Raw genomic sequence first — 19,336 nt, 5'->3', positions numbered from 1 at the left:
CTCGGCGTTTGGTATTTACCATAATTCCCATAGCACATGAACGCAACATCTCTGTCTGTGTCTGAGCGCACGGGTGAGGGAGGGGCTGCGCGCTCTCTCACACACACAGGAGGGAGGGGCCCTGCAATAGTGACTGCTACAGCCACTGCATCACTCTTATTTCCCACAGAGGAATTGTTGGCTCTCGTTATAATTTATAATGCTTATGTACATTCTTTTACAAAAGTGCAATATTTTGATGCTGCTGAGCCATTGATCAACCTTTTTTTATGTCTGATATGTTGTAGATGGGAAAAGTAAAAGAAGCAAAAGTTTACTTAAGAAAGATGGCTCTCTTTATTTTTATTTTAAGTTATTATAACTTGTTCCTCAGGCACTCAATGTTAATAAACAGGCCTACATTTGAAATCTGTTGACCTCAGTTTTCATTCTTGCATTAGCTTTATGGAATTCATTGTATTAATTAATTTGCACTGAAACTCGATTTAAAGAAAAAAAAAATCGTGGTTGAAATCGAAATCACAATATCTGCCAGAAAAATCGCAATTCAATTTTTTCTTAAAATCGTTCAGCCCTAGTTGAGAGTGTATGAATGTTACATGTAAATATAGAAATGTCGTGCACAAATTGTGTGTGTCTGAGAGTGAGATAGACAGTGTGTTCAGAGAGTGCATAAGTGTTGTGTATGAGTGAGTGTGTTACATGTAAATATAGAAATGTGGTGCATGAGAGGGGTAGGGGGAGAGTGTGTGGAGAGAATGCATGAGTGTTGTGTGTGTGTGTATGAGTGCGACAATTATTAATCAATGTCTACTCCCACCAGTAACACACAACATCTCTATATTTTCATGTAACAGACAAACATTAACTTTAAAAGTCGTATTCTGTGGTTAGAGTGAGCAAAGTGATTCACAGACAGCTAATTTTCTCTTTTGAGTCGTACAATCGAAAACCACTGACGTTTTGCTTTCTATCTATCTAGTATCTATCCATGTGTGCACACAGCACAAATCCCACTGTAGCCGGATATCTATAAAGACGCATATTTATCTATACGGTTGCATTTAGATGTAAACGAAGGTTTCAGTCACTGAAAACCAGGGCTTTGAACCGGTTCAAGGAACGAAAACAAAAACCGGAACCTTTTTCTATTTCACATGGAACAGAAACGAAACCAGAAACTTTATTATTTTTTATGTTCCGGAACAGAAACACTTATTAAAAATAACGGTAACCGGTTAATACCGGTTTTTATTTCGTTCCTCAAAGTTTTCGTAGCCTACAAATAAAAAAGTCATTCTTCTCCTGCGCAAGTTTCTATGACCCGCTGGGGTTCACTTCCTGTGTGACGTTCGCTGACTGAATGGAGAGAGCGGGAGGGTGGACTACTATCACGTCTCCACATCTTAAATAAGAGGTAAATATTGCAGTCTATCGTTATTCGAAAACGTCAGTTTCAAACACGATATCAATATATTTGTCCACGTTAATGAGAGGCTCGCGAACATTAAATGACGTTAACCTCTGTTAGCCTATCAATGCATAGGGCCTGACTAGCCTTTGGTAACACACTAAACGAATTATCTTTCATTTTTGGCACTTTTTCTGTTTGTGTAGATGGGAAGACATACTGAGAATCCAAATCGCCAACATTTGAAATAATAATTGTTTTGAATTATTTCTTGTCTTATTTAATGAAGGTTGTAATAGAATTAGCCTACATTTGGCTTAAGCTGGATGAGACAGAGACATAATTTTATAGCCATTTGTTAAACAGCTGACAGGGAACGTAATTAACCGTTCCGGGAACTAAATTTTTTTGTTCTAACCGGTTCGGGAACGTCTATTTAATGGTGGAACCCAAAACCGGAAATGTTAAAATTCTGTTTCTGTTCAGAACGAACCAATAGGAAAAAAATTCTGGTTCAAAGCCCTGCTGAAAACGGATACTTTTGAAAACCCCGGGCAGAGTGGAGATTTCTGGAAACTCTGAATTGTCTGAGGACAGAATTGTAACTGTATGTCTACAAAGTGAGAACTTGAAGAGAGTATAAGAGATGAATAACATACATCCCAAATTAATCGCACGTTCATGTAGTTCATAGGTTGTTGTGTTGTCGGACGAGAGCATGACTATCTGATACCACCTGCTGCTTGAACGTGCAAAATGTTTATGTGCTACGGTAATACCGGTATGCATCCCCGCAGAAACCACATAGGCGGAACTAACATTTCGTGGGACATATCGGTTTTATAAATTTTATTGTCCGGCCCTGGGGTGGCCAGGGCGGGGCCAAGGCGTGCCCTGGGGTGGCCACGCCCCCTCCCCCCGGCCACCCCTTAGCTCCGCCCCTGCCTGAAATTTCATAACCCGTGGGAAGACAGACATATGGGGCTTTTCCACTACCAACGCGGCTGAGTTGGGCTGAGCCGTGCGGTGCTGAGTTGGGCTGAGTCGGGCTGAGTGGGGCTGTTGGAGTTGCATTTCGACTACAACCGCGCTGAACCGTGCTGGCTGGAAGTGGGTGGACACATTGAGCGGAGTTAGCGAAAGTGGGTGGACGTCACGTGATGTCGTTAGGCGGCGCAAACAGTGACATCAGTGACCTTTTAAGCGGTAGTCTCACGACCCGGATAGTAAACAATAAACATGGAGGACATGGAGTCGTTAGTGTTGCTGGTCTTGGTTCTGTGGCTTGTTGTCACCGACAACGCCAACAGATACTGGCAAGAGCGTATAGATGAGGCAAGGCGCATAATTTGTCGTAATTCTTCTTCTTCCGGGTTTACGGTGTTTACAGATCCCAGCGTGCTCGCGGGGCGTGTGTGGGCATGTGAGGACACTCCTCCTCACCAATCAGTGCACAGGGGAGTGTCTCCTCACGCCCCTAGCCCCACTCGGCTCGGTTTGGCTCGCTTCAGCCCCACTCCAAAACCGTGCGAGTTTTGGGTGCTGAGTAGGGCTGAAGCGAGCTGAGTCGTGCTGCTCTGAGGTAGTCGAAATGCGAGCCGTGTTGGGCTGAAGTGAGCTGAAAAAGGGTAGTGGAAAAGGGCCAATAGCCTACATAAGGGGCTACTGAAATAAAGTAGTGGACTAGTTGACTAGTCATCGTTCCCATAGTGAAAGCAAAAACAGATGAATGCAATACACTTTGTCCAGATTGATAATAGTGATATGAGTGAATCATTTCAGTAAATCACATTCCATTAAAAAGGAAAATGTTTTCCAGCACAGTTTTACAGAATATGCAGTTAAGTCTGAATGAACTGGAATGAATGAACATGAACTAAAATTCATCTAGTCTGAAATACTGCATTTACACATTGTAATATTTTTTTAATCATCTGCTTCACTGTTGCTTCCACTGTCTCCACCCACAGCCACGACTCGTGAATATCAGTGGCTACAATTATCGACACCTTAATGATCTTCTGGCCGTTGCGAAAGTAGAAAAGACGTAAATTGTGCATCAATAATTACTCAAACTTCCACTGTGAAAAAATGAGTTGATTCCCGATTACTTAGCCCAGCGTTTCTCAACCTTTTTTCAGTCACGGCACCCTTCAGAAGTATGCAAATTCTCAAGGCACCCCCATATAAAATATACGCAGTCACGCTGACCATACGCTGACCCCGGCAGTGACGTTGTGACATGGGAAAGGGGGCTCATTCTCATCTCATCTCATTATCTCTAGCCGCTTTATCCTGTCCTACAGGGTCGCAGGCAAGCTGGAGCCTATCCCAGCTGACTACGGGCGAAAGGCGGGGTACACCCTGGACAAGTCGCCAGGTCATCACAGGGCTGACACATAGACACAGACAACCATTCACACTCACATTCACACCTACGGTCAATTTAGGGTCACCAGTTAACCTAACCTGCATGTCTTTGGACTGTGGGGGAAACCGGAGCACCCGGAGGAAACCCACGCAGACACGGGGAGAACATGCAAACTCCACACAGAAAGGCTCTCGCCGGCCACGGGGCTCGAACCCAGACCTTCTTGCTGTGAGGCGACAGTGCTAACCACTACACCACCGTGCCGCCCGGAAAGGGGGCTGTGAGACAAATTTTGATGATGCATGAGGCGGCAATGATCTGCATTAGTGTAACTATCGCTTTTTTGAATTTTAATTCATTTTATTTATTTCAGTGTTAGAATATATAATTTTTTGATGGCACCCCTAACGAAGCCAGACGGCACCCCGGTTGAGAAAGGCTGACTAATGACCCTTTTCTACCAAAGCAGTTCCAGGGCTGGTTCGGGGCCAGTGCTTAGTTTGGAACCGGGTTTTCTGTTTCCACTGACAAAGAACTGGCTCTGGGGCCAGAAAAACCGGTTCCAGGCTAGCACCAACTCTCTGCTGGGCCAGAGGAAAGAACCGCTTACGTCAGCGGGGGGGGCGGAGTTGTTAAGACCAACAACAATAACAAGACCGCGAAAGATCGCCATTTTTAAGCGACGAGAAGCAGCAGCTGTACAAACGCGAAGTCATCCATTATTATTATTATTATTGATGTTGTTGTTGCTGCTGCTGCTGCTTCTATGTTGTTTTTGCTTCGATATTCGCGCCAAGGTTTATGCAAACGTAGCGACGTAACTGACGTATACAGCGACATAATGACGTATACAGCGACGTAACTGATGTATACAGCGACGTAATGACGTAGCTTCGCAAGCTATGGAAAAGCAAGCTGGTTCTCAGCTGGCTCGCAAGTTAAACGAGTTGTGAACCAGCACCAGCACTGGCTCCGAACCAGCCCTGGAACTGATTTGGTGGAAAAGGGGTATCAGCCTATCAGATCACGTGATGCCGTTCCACAATTATCGACATCCAGATGATTTATTAAAAAAAAAATTGGTATGTGGTATTAACAAAACAGTGTTTATTTAAAATATGTTTTACATAGACTCATATTTAGTACAAAATATCTTTTATATAAATATATGGATGTCGGTGTTTACGTAAATGAGGAAGTCATTCTAATGTTTGCAAACAAATGAACTGATAATGTTTAACCTGCGTCAGAAAATCTTTTTGTTCCACTTTCTACCCGCTTTCTAAGTATTTTCGTAGATCACATTTTTTTATCATCCGTTGTTGTTTGTATTAATTTCTAGTTTTGTAGCTTACCAATAAATGTCAACAGGCAATTGATATTGTAACCACATGAAAATCCAGGGTGTCGATAATGGTGGACACCGGTGAAATCACCATTATTAACACCTCACGTGACTTCTCAAACACATGTTTAGATACAAAATGGCGACTGTCAAATGAAAGACTAAGAAAAAAAGTAGGTTTCGACAAGGAGATCATGAAATATCGGTGAATTTGATCAGTAAAAACATGTCCATGATCTTTCCACCATGCTTACCTGCGATGATAACGTCCGGGTTTTCATCAAATTGCTGATCGTGCTTAAAAAATTCCATCTCGGGTAACGAGCTACGTCATCAGACGACAAGATCTTCGGGTTGATTAATTAACCAATAATAACTGTTGTAACTGAAACTCACCTTTGTAAAATTGTTTATTGGTAAATCTGAAAACGTGTTGATAATTATGGACTGTCAATAATTGTAGCCGCTGCTCTATATCCAGTACTAGTCAGAAATTTAGACACACCGACTCATTCAATAGTTTTTCTTTATTTTTTATTAATTAAAAGACACTTCTTCATGTCTTAAAGTAATGATAGATGTTGTTTCTCTTTACTTAGTTGAGCCTTAATACGAATTACTACAGCTGTTTACTGTTTGATCTCAAATGCATTAAGAAGGCAAGAAACTCGTCCTCTAATTAACTTTAGACAAGGCACACCGGTTAATTGAAACGCACTTTCAGTTATGTTTACCACATAATTCCATTTATGTTCCAGATGTTATTGCATAGTTTTGATGTCTTCAGTATTGTTCTGCAACATAGAAAAATACGAAATAAACAAAAACCTATGAATGAGTAGATTAGGGGTGTAGAAACTTTTGACTTGTACTGTATATTAAAATAACATGTTAATATACTAAGTAACTTTAAAAACGCACAATGGAATTCAACACGATATCACTTTAGATCCATGCATATATTTGAAATTTATGATATTGTATGTAATGCACACACATCTTGAAACATCGATAAAGGACATTTATTGTCAAACTCAAGAATTAATTCACAATAAAAAAATTCAAAGTGACAGTTGGTCCATGTTCGGACCGTCATGCTGGAGATTCTGGGTCTGTGTCGTCCAGGGGTCTCAGCAGCAGTGACTGAGGGTGTCAGGAATCTGTCACGGAGGTGAGCTAGCCTGATGTGCTGATCCTGAACTGGCGTCGTGACTCGAGGCTGACCAGGGCGTGGACGATCCCTGGTGCTCCCTGTCTGTCTGTAACGCTGACTCAAACGGGAAATGGTCGAATGATGAACACCGAAGTGCCGGGCGACCTCTGTCTGTGTACTTCCGGCACGCAACATCCCGATGGCCTGTTCACGTTGATTTTGGCTTAGGCGTGGCATCTTCAATAATGACAATTTTCCCATCATTTCCCCCGGGTATTTATAGGCAAGATTGTGTGTGTACAGTGTATGCAAAATTTGTTTGAAAATTACAGCCTGTCCATGTCATTGACTACCCGAGTCATATTGTACGTTATTGAGTACAACTCCCTTAAATTCTGATTTGAGCACAGATTTGGAACTTATTCGGGCGGAACGAAGTTATTTTTCCATTGTGATATATTTCTTTTCTTCTTGAGATAAACTCAGCACGAATTCAGCAAGTTTTATCAATGTGCGTTTTTAAAGTTACATATGCCGCTTTTCCACTACAAACGCGGCTGAGCCGTGCCGTGCTGAGTCGAGCTGAGTGGGGCTGTTGGAGTTGCATTTTGACTACAACCGCGCTGAACCGTGCTGGCTGGAAGTGGGTGGACACATTGGGTGGAGTTAGCGAAAGTGGGTGGACGTCAGGTGATGTCGTTAAGCAGCGCAAACAGTGACATCAGTGATCTTTTAAGCGGTAGTCTCACGACCCGGATAGTAAACAATAAACATGGAGGACATGGAGTCGTTAGTGTTGCTGGTCTTGGTGCTGTGGCTTGTTGTCACCGACAACGCCAACAGATACTGGCAAGAGCGTATAGATGAGGCGAGGCGCATAAGGCTTCAGAAATTCTCGTAATTCGTAATTCTTCTTCTTCCGGGTTTGCGGTGTTTACAGATCCCAGCGTGCTCGCGGGGCGTGTGTGGGCGTGTGAGGACACTCCTCCTCACCAATCAGTGCACAGGGGAGTGTCTGCTCACGCCCCCAACCTCACTCGGCACGGCTTGGCTCGCTTCAGCCCCACTCCAAAACGGTGCGAGTTTTAGGGGCTAAGCAGGGCTGAAACGAGCTGAGTCGTGCTGGTTTTTGGTAGTCGAAACGCGAGCCGTGTCGGGCTGAAGTGAGCTGAAAAAGGGTCGTGGAAAAGGGCCATTAGTGTATTTTTGATAAATGTTATCACCTAATACTCCATAGAGTTGAATATTTTATATCATCCCTTCTTTTTCTCTGAGAAACGTCCAGTTCTGCTTTTAGATTATGGTAATATCGTCCAAACAGACATTAATAATAATATGCAAAATATTATTCGCGTTAGTTTGTTAGTTAAAGACTCACAAAAATACTAACATTACCCCGGACAGAATTTGAGCCTGATACCCCTGTTCTGGTCCATTACAGTCCTAACATGAATCAACGTTTAACCATTAAAGGAGACGCTCTGAAGTGACACATCGCGCTCTATATTTTGCTTTTGCGTGACTCGAAGCCTTGTACTTCCTGGAATGTCATGACTGTAACTTGGTGCCCATGAGCACCAAACAACAAAAACAAGGATGTGCACTGTTCGCTTTTAGATGAACGAATGAACCAAGTTCTCCTTTTTTTTTAACCTGATGACTGCCTGTAGAGGTTTTGCAATGCTTTTTACTTTAATCGCAGAGACGATTCGTTTTTACACGGCACAAGATGAGATCTATTAGAGCTTTGTGTCATAAATGACTTCGGAACATGTCATTTTTAAACCGTCAAAAATATGCAGGATGGAGAATAACGTTACGAATTGAATCAGATTTATACGCACCCAACATTTACATTTATTTATTTTGACAAGCGCTTTGATCCAAAGTGAATTACATACGGTATGAGGTGCAATTCAGTTGAAGAAATGCTGTCGCGAATGGTAAATGTTAGCATTCGGTTGTTAGCCTCATCCTGAGAAGATGAAGAGAAAATGGCTAGACGTTTCCACTTGAGATTAAAATAGATATAAATGCTAACTGTCTGTGATAAAATCTTTTCCCTAGCACTTCATCATTAAGCAATTGTCTGCTTAGTGGCCCTGGCTTTCCTTAAAACATTTTCGTTTGTACTCCAAACCAACAGTAGTCAAGTCAAGTCAAGTCAAGTCAAGTTTATTTGTATAGCGCTTTTAACAATCAACATTGTCACAAAGCAGCTTTACAGAATTTGAACGACTTAAAACATGAGCTAATTTATCCCTAATCTATTCCCAATGAGCAAGCCTGTGGTGACGGTGGCAAGGAAAAACTCCCTCAGACGACATGAGGAAGAAACCTCGAGAGGAACCAGACTCAAAAGGGAACCCATCCTCATCCAGGCAACAACAGATAGCATGACTATAACATTAACAGTCCGAACATAAAGTCAGCTTCGTTGATGCTATAAACCCCCCACCGACAGAAACCCGAGTGCAAAAAACCTTGGGTGGCCCGGTGGTGTAGTGGTTAGCACTGTCACCTCACAGCAAGAAGGTTCTGGGTTTGAACCCAGTGGCCAGCGAGGGCCTTTCTGTGTAGAGTTTGCATGTTCTCCCTGTGTCTGCATGGGTTTCCTAAGGGTGCTCTGTTTTCCCCCACAGTCCAAAGACATGCAGTTAGGTTGACCTTGGGCTGAGGTGCCGTTGAGCAAGGTACCTAACCCCTGACTGCTCTCCAGGCGTTCTGGTGTGGCTGCCTGCTGCTCTGGGTGCGTGTGTTCACTGCTTCAGATGGGTTAAATGCAGAGGATGAATTTCACTCTGCTTGAAGTGTGCATGTGACGAATAAAGGTTTCTTCTAAAACCGTTCACGACAACCGCAGTCCCAAAGTCAGCAAGTCAACTGCAGTCCTAAAGTTAGCAAGTCTAAAATTAGCTTTCATTAACTAGCCTGCTTAGCATTCCTGATTTTAGCTCTACAGAGTATCTCTGTGTATTTTACTTAAAAAAAGCAAAAACAGGGCGGCACGGTGGTGTAGTGGTTAGCGCTGTCGCCTCACAGCAAGAAGGTCCGGGTTCGAGCCCCGTGGCCGGCGAGGGCCTTTCTGTGTGGAGTTTGCATGTTCTCCCCGTGTCCGCGTGGGTTTCCTCCGGGTGCTCCGGTTTCCCCCACAGTCCAAAGACATGCAGGTTAGGTTAACTGGTGACTCTAAATTGAGCGTAGGTGTGAATGTGAGTGTGAATGGTTGTCTATGTGTCAGCCCTGTGATGACCTGGCGACTTGTCCAGGGTGTACCCCGCCTTTCGCCCGTAGTCAGCTGGGATAGGCTCCAGCTCGCCTGCGACCCTGTAGAACAGAATAAAGCGGCTACAGATAATGAGATGAGATGAGAAAGCAAAAACAGTCAAATGTCTCGTCTTCTTCTTCCGCTTTATCCGGGACCGGGTCGCGGAGGCAGCAGTCTAAGCATGGAAGCCCAAACTTCCCTTTCCCCAGACACCTCAGCCAGCTCCTCAGGAAGAACACCGAGGCGTTCCCAGGCCAGCCGAGAGACATAGTCCCTCCAGCGTGTCCTGGGTCTTCCCCGGGGCCTCCTCCCGGGGGGACATGCCTGGAACACTTCCCCAGGGAGGCGTCCAGGAGGCATCCGAAAAAGATGCCTGAGCCACCTCAGCTGATTCCTCTCGATGTGGAGGAGCAGCGGCTCTACTCCGAGCTCCTCCCGAGTGACTGTGCTTCTCACCCTATCTCTAAGGGAGCGCCCAGCCACCCTGCGAAGGAAACTCATTTCGGCCGCTTGTATCCGCGATCTTGTTCTTTCGGTCATTACCCAAAGCTCATGACCATAGGTGAGAGTCTCAACACATTTGACTGTGAGAGTTCCGACTCTCACAGTCAAATGTGTTGAGATAAATGTAAGAAAAGCTCACAGTGTGTTAAATTTCCCCAAATTTGGACTAGCCCGACCACACAACGCTAACATAGCTAGTATTCAGTAAAAGCTACATTAGCTTTACAGAATGCTAGCTGACTTTTATTCTTAGCATTGTTGACTTAAAATTCATATTTATCTGTGCTCATTCTATGCTATTCAGCCGATTGACAGGAAAGCCTCGCCCTATCCGATGAAACGTTCTTTAGTTTCAGGAGTGAGTCACCATTAATCATCACGGGATGGGGTATAAACAAGCCATAATAACCTCCAAACGTCACCATGGCAACCAACAGGATATACCATACAGTACGGTGCCTGTTGGTTTTAGGTTTCATAAATGAGTCACTCAGACAGTTGCACTCCTCAGCAGTGTCACGATACAAGACACGAATGCAGATCTAAAACGTTCTAGACTGCATTTTAAAACATTAAATTCATTTTGGAAAAAAAAAATTGACATGCTGTGTCAAATATAAATCAAAATAAATATGTTTTCATTTACATTTTACGCAGCATACCAACTTTTTTTTTGGAAACAGGGTTGTGTTTGTGGAGACTTCGAGGAGCATGTTTGAGACACGATGGTTGACATTTGTAGTGCAGGATGTGGGTCAGTTGTGTACGAGTACACAAGTCAAGGTGAAGTACTAACTCCGATTGGTTCTCAAATCTCCTTCACTGGCAGTCTTCCCAAAGTTTCGCTGTTTTCAAGGTTCTTTTTACAGGTATGGAAAGTTCAAGAAAAGGATCGAATTTAAAGGCACTCATTTCAAGTCTTGGCAGGGGTCGAAATTAACTTTAGAATGTACTTGCTCTCAGGGCAACCAACCCCCAAAATTTACTTGCTCGCATGCATGTATCAGTTGCCCTACTTTTTTGCAGGCTGACTGGGTAAGTAATTTGCATAAAAAGCAATCTGGATGTATATTATAGAGTATGCCAGGGGTTTTCAAAGTGTGGGAGAGTCCGTCCCCCCCTCAGAGAGCAAATAAACAACAGCGCCCCCCCCTTACAATTTTTGTTGTTGCTATACTTAATGTTCCATTCGTATTTAAAAAAAATGGTTCTTGTATTTATTTTACACATTTTAAATATATGAGCTTTTTTAAAACCTCTTTTTTACACATTTTAAACATCTGTGCTTTTTAAAACATCTTTTTTTTTTTACCCATTTTCAGGATTTTTTCTAGAAAAATTTAGTATGAGGGCGCTCACCATGGCAAGGGAGCGAAGCGGGGGGGGGGATGGCGCTGGTTGAAAAATGCTCCAATGGGACATTCTGAGTATCTGAGAGGGAAATTGTAACAAATTGTCTGTCAACATTGAAAAAGAAAGAAGTAATCTTCTTCTGCCCCGGACAGTCTTTGGCTTTCTTCCGTTTCGTGCCGCGGGATGACATCTTTAAATGCCCAAGTGTCAACAAAAACAACTCGCGAACTACTTCTGTCAAAAGCTCCCGCGCCGGTGGGTGAAAGGTCATTCGGTCTCGAGAAATCTCGCTCTACAAGTCAGCTGACCTTGTATGTAACCCATGTCAAATCTCGCAAGAGCAGCCGCGACAAGTAAACAACTAAACAACATGGCGCCTCAGTCTGGAAAACGGCAATTCGGATTGTTTTTGCACCGTCTGGCGGTGTATCTACTATGATTGGAATATTTTTGGAGCAATTATAACGTATTTGATGATCAGACACATTGTCACGTGGTGTTGCTGGGATGTTTTCACGGAGTCGGTGAGGGGGCGCACGCCGAGAGTAAGAGGGCGCAGCGCCCCTGTTCCCCCGTTTAGACAAAAGCCTGCATTTTAAACATCTGTGCTTTTTTAAAACCTCTTTTTTTACACATTTTAAACATCTGTGCTTTTTAAAACCTCTTTTTTACACATTTAAACATCTGTGCTTTTTTAAAACATCTTTTTTTTTACACATTTTAAACATCTGTGCTTTTTTTAAACATTTTTTTACACATTTTAAACGTCTGTGCTTTTTTAAAACATCTTTTTTTTTTTTTACACATTTAAAACATCTTGTTTTACACATTTTAAACATCTCATAGCATCGTTATCTAGCACCTCTTGGCAGACAACACACTGTGGCAGTGGAGCATCTTCAGATCCAGTCCATGAAAATCCAAACTTTAAATAATCGTGGTCAGACTTCCTTCTTTTTTTGCTTGGCCCAGACTCTGCCTCCTCACTCACTGTAGCTTTAGGTACTAAAAATCGATCCATTTTGTCTTTGGCAAAGGCTAGCTGAAGTTCGCTAAATGTCCGCAATAGTAACTTATTCTGGTTTGTTTTTCCTCACGTTGCGCCCCCCCTGAAGAACTCTGGCGCCCCCTAGGGGAGGCACGCCCCACACTTTGAAAAGCCCTGGAGTATGCAATAAAATATTTCAACTTGTTTTGCCATTGTTTGATTACTGATTGATAGAAATAAAGTTATAACACTCATATGTGTTTGGTGTTTATTTCATCATGATGAACAGTAAAACAACTAGGTATAACTACCAGTATCTTCTATTAAACATGTTAAACAGTCAGAAAACATCATGTCATCATGGTCAAGTGTAACTGATCAAATCAGAACTAAAAATCAGTCCAAAAAGACGCTTCATTCGTTCTAGCCTACGTGACAGTGGCGCCTTGTGTGAATAATCATAATATCATGTAGCGCCATCTCGTGAATGGAAGCGTCAACTACCGCAACGAACCAAAGTCAAGGACAAACGAAAGAGAAGACGGGAAAAATAAAGCTTTCGTTCTGTTTCTGTTAGGAATCACAACAACTTAATTTTTTCTTGGTAAAATAGACATTCAATCACAGTTGTCCGACAGACAACTAGTGATAATTTTATTGTTGCCTGAGTATGAGAATGACTTGCCCATGTCCATCGGTACATGCTTAATTTCAACCCCTGCTTGGAAACAGCATGGATGTATTTGGAATATTCTGGTGTCTGTTATAAAGTCCTAAGTCTGTTAGAAATCCCATTTTCTCCACACAGCCTCTGTAAAATATATCACCTTTCTTTTTTCTTTTTTTTTGATACCGTTAATGACCTTTAAAACGGGAACATAATGTTTCAGTGGAACACAGAAAGTCTGGAAAGAAAAAACAAAGCAATCTGCCAAAGTTTTCAAAAGGTCTGAATTTAATTCACGAATAAAAGGGCAAGAATACTGTACTGTATAAGGTTAAGTTGTTAATTTAAGTAGGGCAACCCAGTGCACAGGATGTGGTTTTAACTTTGTTGTGATATGCATGTACTTTCTTTGCATACCCTGACCAGCATTAGTCAAGCATTAGGTATGTAAAGATATATCATGCAGTGATAAATCGCGATAAAAATTATGATATTATCAGGCTGTGTAATTTCTTAGTTTTTCTTAGCTGTAATTTCTTTGTCTAGACAGCAGAAGGTGGAAGACTTGACTTCACACGAGGTGGAAGTAACACAGCTCTAATGCTGCAAAAACGCTCAAAAAACAAATCTGAAATGTGAAAGAGCTGTTGTGTGATTGAATGTACAAATAGATTTAACAAGAAATCAGAGCTCTGTTTTTACAGACTGCTGAAAGATAAAGAAAAGTGAAGCAAATGGAGGAAGTAGAAATGTTCATAAAAGTTTATTAAGAAAAGGCCTATTTGGTATTAACTTATTTCATTTTTAATTAAAGTAATATTTCAGTTAATAGGCTGTTATATTTTACTCCAAACTTTACAGTTGTGGGTAAATATATATATATATTATTTACCAGCTGGGAGATCCGTATCATGAAATACCGTGACCGAGGTCTTGAAAGTACTGAGCGAGGCCCTCTGGGCCGAGGTCAGCATTCAAGGCCGAGGTCACGGTATTTCACCATACGGACCGACCTTAAGCTGGTAAATAATATATTTATTTTTTTCTTTACCAAATTCTAACAGAAAACGAGAGCGCCCGAAAGGGAAAACAGCCGAGCCGCCATTTTGAATCCTCATTCACGGCTGTAATGCAAATTGCTTCCTCCTCGGTATACAAGTGCACTTCCATGGCAGGAAAAAAACTACATTTTGTTGCCTATGTAGTCCCCTATTTATACAAAATTGAGTCATTCAGGATTCAGCCATGTTTTTGCTCGGCGTTAGCAACAGTTACAGGTTTTTAGCTTTCTCCTGACATGTTTTCTTTTATTTCTTCTTCCTCAGGGTAGTAAAACTCGCTTTTGTTGTGAACACTGTCGTTATCGCTATCCATGCTGTAAAATTAATGCTATTCTCCTGAGAAATGCTGGCAAAAATTTATAAGATTTTTGATAATCTTATAAATAAATCTTATAATAAAAAGATAAATGTTGACAAAAATTGGACGAAGAGGTTTAACTTGTCTGCTTTTGTTTAGTCGGCCGCCATGTTTGTTAGGTCTCAGGGAAAATAAAGATGTAGGTTGTATACAAAGCATTTCTTTCGGTTTCCACAGAAATGACTGGAAAACCAGAGATTTAATACCGTAATCTGATCATTCGCTACAAAGAAACCCCCAAAACCTCACCTACAACCTATTATTTGCTAATTACAGTACTATTCATTGCATAGTGCTGTCAAATTGATTATAGATAATGACCAGAATAATTGCAAGTGTCTTGTTGAAACCATGTTTGATTATTCAAAGTTTATTTGATATCTGGAACGTTACAAATTTAGAAAATTCGGAGACTTTTTCTTGTTTGAACTGTATATAACACAGAAATATAAATGTTTGATATTAATAATAAAGTTTTTCTGCTTTTGCAGAGTTGGATCTTGGAGATGCCTTAGGAGGTAAGTTAACACTTATATGTCAACTTGAAACATGTTTTAAAATGTATACTCGTAATAATAATTTCATTTCTTAAATATCCTGAAGACGGTTTGTATTTTTTGTAATTGTTTATTTCACTTATCATGGAGCGGCTTTTATAATTATTATTAATTATTATGCTCTCTTTTAAAGGGGATGATGAACCTACACCTAAACCAGGTAAAATTCTTATATACTGTATTTAATTTATTTATTTTTTATTGGTACACTCTTGATATTACAACAAATGTCTCATATTAGGAATTTCTAAAAACGTTCCAAGGCATATTCTAGTTTGGTGATAGACTTAGATATGCTACTTGACGTAATAGGAACCTTTACGATATGTAGAACAGATAATTGTCTAAAAATGAACTCTGTAATACGTAATTATATGGCATTACATGATCTAAGAGCAGGAACTGGGATCCTGTGATTGTATGATTTTGCTTACTGTTTTCATTTTCATACAGCTGAACCACCCAAGACAGGAGGAGGCGGTGAGGTTTCTCTCACACACACACACACACACACACACACACACACACACACACACACAAAAAAAAAAAAAAGTCTTTTAATACACATTGTAAATGTGAGGTGTCTGAGGAAAACCCATCACATGTCTCTGCAGCTGAATTCTGGGAAACAGACAAAAATTATATATGTGACCCCTCACCGAATCCAGGGACGCATGTCGGCCGAAACGAATCCGAGATAATTGCAAAAGAAGCATTTTTTTTTCGAAATTTGTGATTTTCGTTTTTTTCCATCATGTGCAAGTTGAGATCTTGAAGAATGCAATCAGTATTTCAGATAATAGATTGTTTTGTTGGAAAAGCATACATTTTTTGTTGCAAATTGTCTCGTTTTTGTCAGGACTGTAGCCTGCTGGGGGGTGTGGGTAAATTACCATATGGGCCATTCACATGATGATTTAAGTCTTGTGTTTTTTTTTTTTTCGCGAATCAGCTGTATGATACGAGCAGAGCTCGTGGCTACTTAAGCTGCATACAGGCATGTAATTTCACTATGGAATGAGCAAGCTAAACAGAGCTCAGAGGAGCTGAAACACCGTGAAGCAAACAGACACACGGTATTTACATCGGAGATAACCATTTCTAGCAAAAAAAACGCAACCAAAAGGAAGTGTTCTAGGACTACATTCCATCGGAGGCATTGGTGTGTGCAAGGCGCCGTTTCTCTTTCTGATGGGGTGAGTTTATTAATCTAAGGCTGTGTGGTTATTTTTGCATGTAACGGAGAGTGTTGTGGTTTGGTTACATGAAACTAGCGTTGTGTTAGTTGTGTCATCATCGTGCTATCTTTCTTTCTTACGGTGTGAGTAATTTTTCAGCCACAAAACGTTAAAGTATACTTTAGGACTTATTTTTGTACTTCATAATTGTTTTGGGCATACTTTGCATGGAAGGAAAATTGACGTGGTGATCTTTGTTTACATGAAAATAGCATCGTGCTAGCTCGTAGGGGGTAGGGCTTTCCTTAATGTCATGCAGATGAGCACCATTATGTGCCCACCCTACACCCAGAGTAGCTGAGATGGAAAACTTTGAGGGCGATTTTCTCCCTTTCCTGTTTTAAGAAGTATGCACTTTCAAAAGGCCACACATTCTTCAAATATTGTCAGATCTCCACATGGAAGGCATCATTGGAAAGCTTAGAAACTGTACTTTCTGAATCTGTCAATAACTCAAAATGCCCCCGGGCCGACATTTATCCCTGGATAATGTTATCTGACACATATGTAAATAGAGGATATTACACAGTTACACAAAGAGATGAAATTAATCTTCAAGTGCTGAATGTATATATCATGAGTGAGCGAAGCAAACAAGTGATATATTTTACAGCACGAGAAGGTAAACTTCATATCTTCTCACCACCGTGAAATGTTCTTTATATTATATGGACACATACACACACAAAAAAAAAAATTTGCAAGTTAATCAGAAGAATTTTAATTTTGAACCGGTTCGCCATTTTGACAACGTGCGTCTAGTCAGCGGGAAAACACTGGGAGTGACGTCATCGGAGTGAAATATCTGGAATTATTATACATACAGGACACTTTTTCAATGGAATAAAAACATGTTCTATTCCCTTCTAGCGGGTTTCATTCATTTGGTTTGATAGCACGTGATATTGTTAGCATAATCGCTTATCCTACGTGTATTACGTCACTCTACACAATAGAGAACAAGCGTTGAATATGGATTACGATATTGCATGGTTGTCAAGACAACATGATGTCACACGTCAGAGACGTAAAACTTCTGCGCTAGCGAGCGACTGTGACAATTTGTAAACAGACATGGCCGCCAGGTTTGCTTCATTAAATACGGAAGATTTTGAGAGAATTTTGAAAGAGAAAGACGCCATGAACACATGAAAGGAATGAGTATGTATAATAATAATAACAATAATAATAATAATAATATTGGCTGGCTTTTTTCATTGTATATCAGATATATTCCATTCAGCGACTCGTCTTCGACGCGTTCAATATCATGCTCGCTGAATGGAATATATCTGATATACCACTCAATGCCAGTCAATATTATTTGAATATGTCACTCAGATCCGTGAGGTATTTCATATGAAAAATGCGCATTTTTCAACATGAGGAGATAAACTTCATATCTTAAAGCCAACGTGGGATTTACTTTTTAACAAAAAGTCTCCAAATTTATCAAAACAATTCATCGATTTCCTCACGAATGACACAGAGATTTATGACACGGTTTTGGTTCTCCATGTCCCAGCTGTAGCTCGTATGAAAAATACGAGTGCCGTATTTCCCAGTAAAACACACCTGTCTATGTATTATATGTAAAATCAAACTCAAGCTGGCCGAGTGCTTAGCGTGTCCACCTCTCGACTGGGCGATTGCGAGTTCTACTTGCGGTCGGGTCATACCAAAGACCATCATAAAAATGGTACCTACTGCCATCTGGCGAGGCGCCGCAATACAGATGTGAGTGGGGAGTCAGACTCTTGTGGTTACCAGAGGACCCCCCAAACTGTAACCCTAGTGCTATAAGAGTCTGAGGGCTGTAGAGATGGAGATCGGTGCCATCTTAATGGCCTGGTTAGTACTGGGATAGGAAACTCCCTGGGCAGACCAGATCCTGACACGGGAGGGACTCTGACTTTGGTATAAAATCAGGTTTTCACTAACAGAAAACAGTAAAATATTTTACCAAAATGATTTCTTTTTCGAGGGTGGTGTAGTGGTTAGTGCTGTCGCCTCACAGCAAGAAGGTCCGGGTTCGAGCCCAGCATTCGAGCCTTTCTGTGCGGAGTTTGCATGTTCTTCCCGTGTCTGCGTGGGTTTCCTCCGGGTGCTCCGGTTTCCCCCACAGTCCAAAGACATGCAGGTTAGGTTAACTGGTGACTCTAAATTGACCGTAGGTGTGAATGGTTGTTTGTCTCTACTGCCGCTTTTCCACTACCAACGCGGCTGAGTCGGGCTGAGCCGTGCCGTGCTGAGTCGGGCTGAGTGGGGCTGTTGGAGTTGCATTTCGACTACAACCGCGCTGAACCGTGCTGGCTGGAAGTGGGTGGACACACTGGGTGGAGTTAGCGAAAGTGGGTGGACGTCACGTGATGTCGTTAGGCGGCGCAAACAGTGACATCAGTGACCTTTTAAGCGGTAGTCTCACGACCCGAATAGTAAACAATAAACATGGAGGACATGGAGTCGTTAGTGTTGCTGGTCTTGGTGCTGTGGCTTGTTGTCACCGACAACGCCAACAGATACTGGCAAGAGCGTATAGATGAGGCGAGGCGCATAAGGCTTCAGAAATTCTCGTAATTCGTAATTCTTCTTCTTCCGGGTTTACGGTGTTTACAGATCCCAGCGTGCTCGCGGGGCGTGTGTGGGCATGTGAGGACACTCCTCCTCACCAATCAGTGCACAGGGGCGTGTCTCCTCACGCCCCTAGCCTCACTCGGCTCGGTTTGGCTCGCTTCAGCCCCACTCCAAAACCGTGCGAGTTTTGGGCGCTGACCAGGGCTGAAGCGAGCTGAGTCGTGCTGCTTTGAGGTAGTCGAAACGCGAGCCGTGTCGGGCTGAAGTGAGCTGAAAAAGGGTAGTGGAAAAGGGCCATTAGTGTCAGCCGTGCGACGATCTGGTGATTTGTCCAGGGTGTACCCCGCCTCTCGCCCATAGTCAGCTGGGATAGCACAGAAATATAAATGTTTGATATTAATAATAAAGTTTTTCTGCTTTTGCAGAGTTGGATCTTGGAGATGCCTTCGGAGGTAAATTAACACTTATATGTCAACTTGAAACATGTT

The 19,336-nt window shown here is 41.9% G+C and overlaps 1 protein-coding gene across 2 annotated transcripts in view; it reads left to right on the top strand.

Annotated features, from left to right (window-relative positions):
* Positions 1-19,336, top strand: part of cd99 (CD99 molecule) — a 100,504-nt gene that overhangs the window by 16,342 nt on the left and 64,826 nt on the right. For both annotated transcript variants that reach the window (XM_060898993.1, XM_060898994.1), the window contains exons 2-5: positions 14,971-14,997; positions 15,170-15,196; positions 15,490-15,516; positions 19,274-19,300. In XM_060898993.1, coding sequence (XP_060754976.1) covers positions 14,971-14,997; positions 15,170-15,196; positions 15,490-15,516; positions 19,274-19,300 — 108 coding nt within the window. The remainder of the gene's footprint in view (positions 1-14,970; positions 14,998-15,169; positions 15,197-15,489; positions 15,517-19,273; positions 19,301-19,336) is intronic.

Source organism: Neoarius graeffei, chromosome 18, assembly GCF_027579695.1.
Source record: "Neoarius graeffei isolate fNeoGra1 chromosome 18, fNeoGra1.pri, whole genome shotgun sequence".
Taxonomy (NCBI): Eukaryota; Metazoa; Chordata; class Actinopteri; order Siluriformes; family Ariidae; genus Neoarius; species Neoarius graeffei.
This window is presented reverse-complemented; position numbering and strand designations above follow the sequence as displayed.